General features: G+C 37.6%; 1 protein-coding gene across 1 annotated transcript; it reads right to left on the bottom strand.

Moving 5' to 3' along the window:
* Positions 1 to 2,354: 2,354 nt before the first annotated feature.
* On the bottom strand, positions 2,355 to 5,895 carry LOC146634754 (uncharacterized). The gene is made up of 2 exons (XM_085379180.1): positions 5,821 to 5,895; positions 2,355 to 4,130 (listed from the first exon to the last, which is right to left on the bottom strand). Exons 1-2 carry the CDS (start codon positions 5,893 to 5,895, stop codon positions 2,355 to 2,357), a joined length of 1,851 nt encoding a protein of 616 aa, XP_085235306.1.
* Between the last annotated feature and the right edge of the window lie 316 nt (positions 5,896 to 6,211).

Genomic DNA, 6,211 nt, shown 5'->3' with positions numbered 1-6,211 from the left:
TACTGCAAAGTATTTAAGGAACTTCAGTGTGTAAATGTACAAATAAATACAAAATATTTCTCTTTATCTTGATAACATGATTTGATAGTAGGTGCCATGTCTTACAGGTACCTTTTATGCAGGTATTTCTGCACTGCATTAAATGAAAAATGTTTTTCTACATTCACACTACCATTAAACAGAAATGTTTATATATTACTTGAAAAAGCTGAATATTGTGATATTATCAATCAGTTATGAAACACATGTCAATCCTTTTAAAAGGCCATACATTAAACTGCATTTACAAATGTTATATTTTTGATTGAATCATAAGTGGTGTAAACCTGCCTACCAGTAAATTGCAATATAAATTTCTGTGTTTTGTTGCCAGACATGTGCATAGTATATAAAATATAAACTGACCAGCTCCCTGCTCATTGTTTTCTGTATCAACCTTTACTCTTAATATTCATGGCTGGAAACCCAGGCACCAGCATATGATATGCTAAGTGCCCGGGTTATCTGTGGTATGTTTCAGCAAACCATAGTAGCATTAACAATTCTAGGTCTTGACAACAGCATGTTTCTATAAACGTATCATTGTTAATATTTAAAGTCGTTATGCCTTTTGGGGAGCTTTTAGTGCAATTATATTAAAGCAAAGCTATTATAATCATTTACCCATATGAAGATCCATCACTTAATTATTAATGTATTTCACTTCTGTTAGTTGTAAGATATTTTAGCTGGTTTTTCATGTAAAATGACCACGAATCATTGCTATACTGATTCAGTGTTAGCTGTTGTATACAAGGCTCCTTCATGATATGAATCCTAAAATTATAAGAAACATACCAAAAATATTTTGACTTTTATTTGTAGTATCCCAGCAACAATGCAACAAAACAGTTCCTGCAAGTGGAACCAAGTTATTGTCCCATTAAGTGCAACATGTTTTACATTTATATTTGTGTATCTTTATGAAATATTTGAAATTAAAAATAAATGGTATTCTTCCATGTTACTGAGCTCATGTGTGGCAGTCTCTTGAATTCTGGCATGTTCAAATAGATATGGAGTTTGATGAACATATTCAAAACAACAATACAAATGTACTGTGTACAGTAACATTTTATTGGAAAAAGTTTACAAGAAACCTGTTCTTTCCAATGCCAATAACATGGCTAAAACTCATAACCGTATAAGCTGCCCTGTAACAAGAATGACTCAACTTTTAAAACAAACTTATAGATCTCATATAGTCTTGTTATGCATCAGTATACATCAGTGACTTACTGTAAAGACCATGAACACTGGCTATTGTGGTATCACATATTCCTTCAGTGTCATCTATGGTATAGAAATAAAAACAAGTGTGAATGACTGAGAACATACATGCATACAAATAAAAATGCATAATTTCTGGCAGTAACAAGACATTTTTTCAGGTGTTAAGATTAATACTATATCTGAGAACATGACAATTTGGCATTACAAAAGGATGCCTGAATAATCACAGTACTTGACCACTGCACTGAAGTGTACAGTGTTTATTTATGATCTCAGTAATCAATAACCATCTTCAAAACAGACTGAATCCTTTAAGCAGCTTGAATCAATTTGATGGATGAATAACAGGTATGCTTAGAAACAATATGACATTAAGAAAATACTGGAATTTAAAAAAATATTTTCACCAACTTTATATGGAACCTTTGTAATCAACAACAAATGCCAAACTTTGATACCTTAACCTACCTTAACTAAAAATTGCATATACTGTAAAGCAAAATGTTTTCAGACATGACAAATGCTAAAGTATAAAATTGTACTTATTCCTTTTACAATACAGTGTTGCATAACAGCATTACTTTTGCGTTATAACTATGTTCAGTTTTAGCCCTGACCTAATAAGAAAATACCATCTGAATGAATTAGTCTTTCTACTAATTACTTACAAAAGTATTTGACTGTGCTGAGCTCTCACACCACACATGGTGCATTAAAGAACGTTTAAGAGCAGTTTAATTATAGTTTATAGATCTTAAGTAATCTTTCTTCATGCTTTTGCTGAAGGTTTCTGTCTTACAGCTGGAAAGCTTGGATTTGGTGAAGACAGCTCTGGATATGGTAGTAAACAGTGTACCTGTTCGTTTTGTTTTGTGACTGTATTATGTAAAACTCAAAATGATAAAAGAAAATGAAATATTAGCCAAAACTAGACTTCTAACAGAGATGAGAAACTTCTCTCTAATTAAAAAAAGTATACTGTATAAGTTCAAAATACATAAAAATACATATTCCTAACATCTCTTTACAGTTATGCTCTAGTGTGCATGAGCAGTTCAAATGTAGCGCATTGCTGTGAGAGTCTAAACAATGTCCATCACCCAGGCATTACTTTCAAGAACTGCATTAAATTCAGAACGAAAATCTGGGAAGTTTTCATAGCTGTTAGCTAGCTGCAGAACATTCCCACACGTGCGTCCGACTGGTCTTCTTGTAAACTCTGTCATATCTTGAAATTCCACATAAATACTGTTTGTTACTATAAGGTCAGATCCGGTGCAGAAACGCATAAATTTCTGAAGTTTAATGTTATCCAGCTCTCTGATGAATCTTTTGAGATGATTTTTCACTTCTTTTTGTTGTGGAGTCAAATCCACAGCAAATTTCAGCAGCTGGCACACTTTTTTTGAAGTTGGTTGCAGTTCAGAGAATAACTTGGTCAGTCCCTCCGGACTGAGGGAGATATGGGGGTCGATGATCTCCCGCCAGCAGTCAATAACAAACATTGGTTTTTGGACAAGCTCTTTGTGTGCTATTTCATCAAGGATTGTAGGTAGAGTCTCAGCAGTGATTCTTTTTCTACAGCCATAACTGTCAAGAATTTCCACAAGATCATCCAAGTCAACTGCAGAGAAATCTTTTACTGCTTCCATCAAAACATCACATTCTTGGCTGCTGACAAACTGTAGAAAGTGTGCTTTAAGATCACTGTAAACACCACTGAAAAGCACTTGTTCCATAAAAGGGATTGCAAGTTTATTTGGAAAATACTGACATTCTTGGTAACCTTTCAGGAGTATTCGCCCAACTGCCTTCCATTTTTCAGCAGGAAAATCATGGCGAATGAATGGCACTTTAATGGTTGCACCTAGGGTGCATCGCTCATAAAATTCATGCCAGAAGCATGTGAGTACATCTCTTAGTATTCCTGATCCAGTGCCTGGTTCTTCTGTGTTGTCTGGAAGTATGCGCTTCACATTCAGTGTTTTGGTCAAAATCTCCTCATCAGAGAAAGCAGTAATCATGTCATGTAAAGTGTCAGTATGACGTATGGTGATTGTTATTATGTTCTCTGAATTAGGTGGACTGAGGGGTACAAGAAAACCCTCATAGACTAATGTGTCTTCTGTATCTTCTTCAGCATCAAAAATTGGACCAAAAGTAATTTCTGGATCATCTAAAATTTCTGAACCAGCGATGACTTCATCAAAATTACCCCTGACTTCCCCCACTTGCAATGGATTAATATCACTGCCACTGCTTTCTGAGACAAACACCACTTCAGATGTCTCGCTGGCATCTTCTTCAGGATCTTTTGGTTTTGTTGCAATGTAGAAGCGTAACATTGTCAGTCTCGCTGCCTCATACATATTGCCAATAGACTGGCAGGTATCATCAGTAAGGTGGTTCTGTTTAAAGTCCCAAACCTCAAACTCAAAATCTGTTTCACATCCCTTAGGAGATATGCCATTAGGAAAAAAAAGTTTCTTTCCTTCCTGAAGAATATCTTTTAATCCAGCATCAGTGGCCATTTGAATTTTTCTAGTGCCACCTCCCTGCTTCGCTCTCACCTGTTTGGCTATTTTTCCATCACAATGTATCCATCCTATCTCAACATTGCGTGTTGCTTTTTGCTTCTTTGTCTGTCTTATTCCTGCATCTGTATGTGAAGTGTTCTCCTTTGGACTTTCTTTTCTGGTTTTCATTTTCTCACGAAGTTTTTGCAGAAGTCCTAGTTTTCTTTTTGACAGTGGTTGCTTGCTTTTGCAGAAATTGAAGACGGCAATTCGGTCTCCGTACGAGGGAATGTAGTTTGCCAAAGTTGCGTCATCCATCAGCGCTATGACGTCACAGTCAATCTGCACACAGGAAGAAAGAAAAGACAGTCATTTTCTGCAACATTTACACTGCAAAGCAATATTACAGTTAAGCCTCTTAGGTCACCGCTAATGCCAGTAGGAGAGTATTGACTGTAGTTATCAGAAAAGCTATCTATTTTATGCAGGGCGAAACACAATAATGAAAGAAGCAAACTAAGGCATAGCCTTTCAGTAAATAATAAATCCTCTTCTGTATTTAAAAAAAAAAGCGGGACTTGATTGGTTATGATGTAGGTAGTACGTCTTCTAAGGATGTTCTACGACACTGTGGTGGCGTCTGCTGTCTTTTATGTTGTGGTCTGCTGGAGTGGTGGAATGGCAGAGAGGGACAGGGGGAAACTTAACAAACTGGTCGGGAGGGCCAGCTTTAGCGGTCTGCTAAAGTCCACTGAGCAGACTGGGGAGGAGAGGATGTTGTCTAAGCTAACATCCACCATGGACAACACCTCCACGCTCTCTGCATGAGACTGTACGACCACTGAGCAGCTCGATCAGCAGTAGACTTTTGTGTACACGCTTGTGTACATAGCTCTGTACATTTTTATCTGTACATATGAATGTTACTTATGTATGTAAGACTATAACGCAGAGTCATAAATACACAGTCCATTTAGTCATTTAAGCAAAGGTATTACACATAGAACACAAAGTAACATTGTAAATCAGTCTTTGGCACAATATCGGGATTATTTCGTTATTTATTTTTGTGTTTATGCGAACAATATGCCTGATTTGCGACTTTCTGCACTTCTATTGGTTGTGCGAACAAACGTCACGTCACTCCGAGGTCAAAGTTCAACCCGGCAGCGCTCCTCAGCCAGCACTTTTATATATAGGAGAAAGATGATGTCATTCTGACATTATAAACAGTTTGCTCATTTCTTCCGACACTGTACCACTAACGTATACACAGTTACATGCACTACATTAGTTTGTGTTAGCTAACATGTTGTGAGGGGATCGTCAGTCGGCCACCGTCAGAACAACAACCGGGGCTGTGTCGGTGGCTGTGTATGAACGCCACCCATTTTTCTGAGTGAAATATCCGCATAAACATTCATTACAGCTTCTCTCCTCCGCTGTACTAAGTGTAACTTACTTGTACACATCAAATATATCAGTGATATTGGCAGGCGGCTAGCATCTGTAACACACTGGTTGCATGCCAAATATCCTTGGGCAAGATACTAACCCCGTGTTTGCCTACTGGTGGTGGTCAGAGGGCCCGGTGGCGCCAGTGTCCGGCAGCCTCGCCTCTGTCAGTGCGCCCCAGGGCAGCTGTGGCTACAATGTAGCTTGCTATCGCCAGTGTGTGAATGTGTGTGTGAATGGGTGGATGACTGAATGTAGTGTAAAGCGCTTTGGGGTCCTATGGACTAGAAAAGCGCTATACAAATGCAGGCCATTTACAGCTCCGCTTAACTGCCTTGAAAAACTCTGAAATAGTAGAACAATAAAATAAAATGCAACGAACCCATCTGGGATGATCCTGCGATCAACAACAGTTAAAACGTCAATTCACCTAGTATACTGTAACATTGTGAAACACGTTCATTCCTATATAACATTATAAGCTAACAAGCATGCTAACAGCTAACCGTAACTGTACCGTAACTGTTTTCCTGTAAAAATAGGAGACACCAAACTATTTCTCTTTTTTGTTACTCACCTTCTGCTCTTCCATTAATAAAATAGCATCTTCGGGGACCCCTCGGCCACGCAAAAAGTCACTTATATCCACCATATTTAGTGAATTAGTTCTCCACCTGCCAAACTGGACACATCGCTGTCACCGAAGCTGGAAGCCTGCAGGTGCCCACCTCAAAATTCTGAGATTAAAGTCAGAATTCTGACTTTAATCTCAGAATTCTGACTTTATTCTCAGAATTCTGAGATTAAAGTCAGAATTCTGACTTTAATCTCAGAATTCTGAGAATAAAGTCAGAATTCTGAGAAAAAAGTCAGAATTCTGAGATTAAAGTCAGAATTCTGAGAAAAAAGTCAGAATTCTGAGAAAAAAGTCAGAATTCTGAGAAAAAAGTCAGAATTCTGAGAAAAAA

Source organism: Diplotaxodon limnothrissa, linkage group LG3 (assembly GCF_057381915.1).
Source record: "Diplotaxodon limnothrissa isolate DT_005_m linkage group LG3, D_limnothrissa_male_GT1.1, whole genome shotgun sequence".
NCBI lineage: Eukaryota > Metazoa > Chordata > Actinopteri > Cichliformes > Cichlidae > Diplotaxodon > Diplotaxodon limnothrissa.
This window is presented reverse-complemented; position numbering and strand designations above follow the sequence as displayed.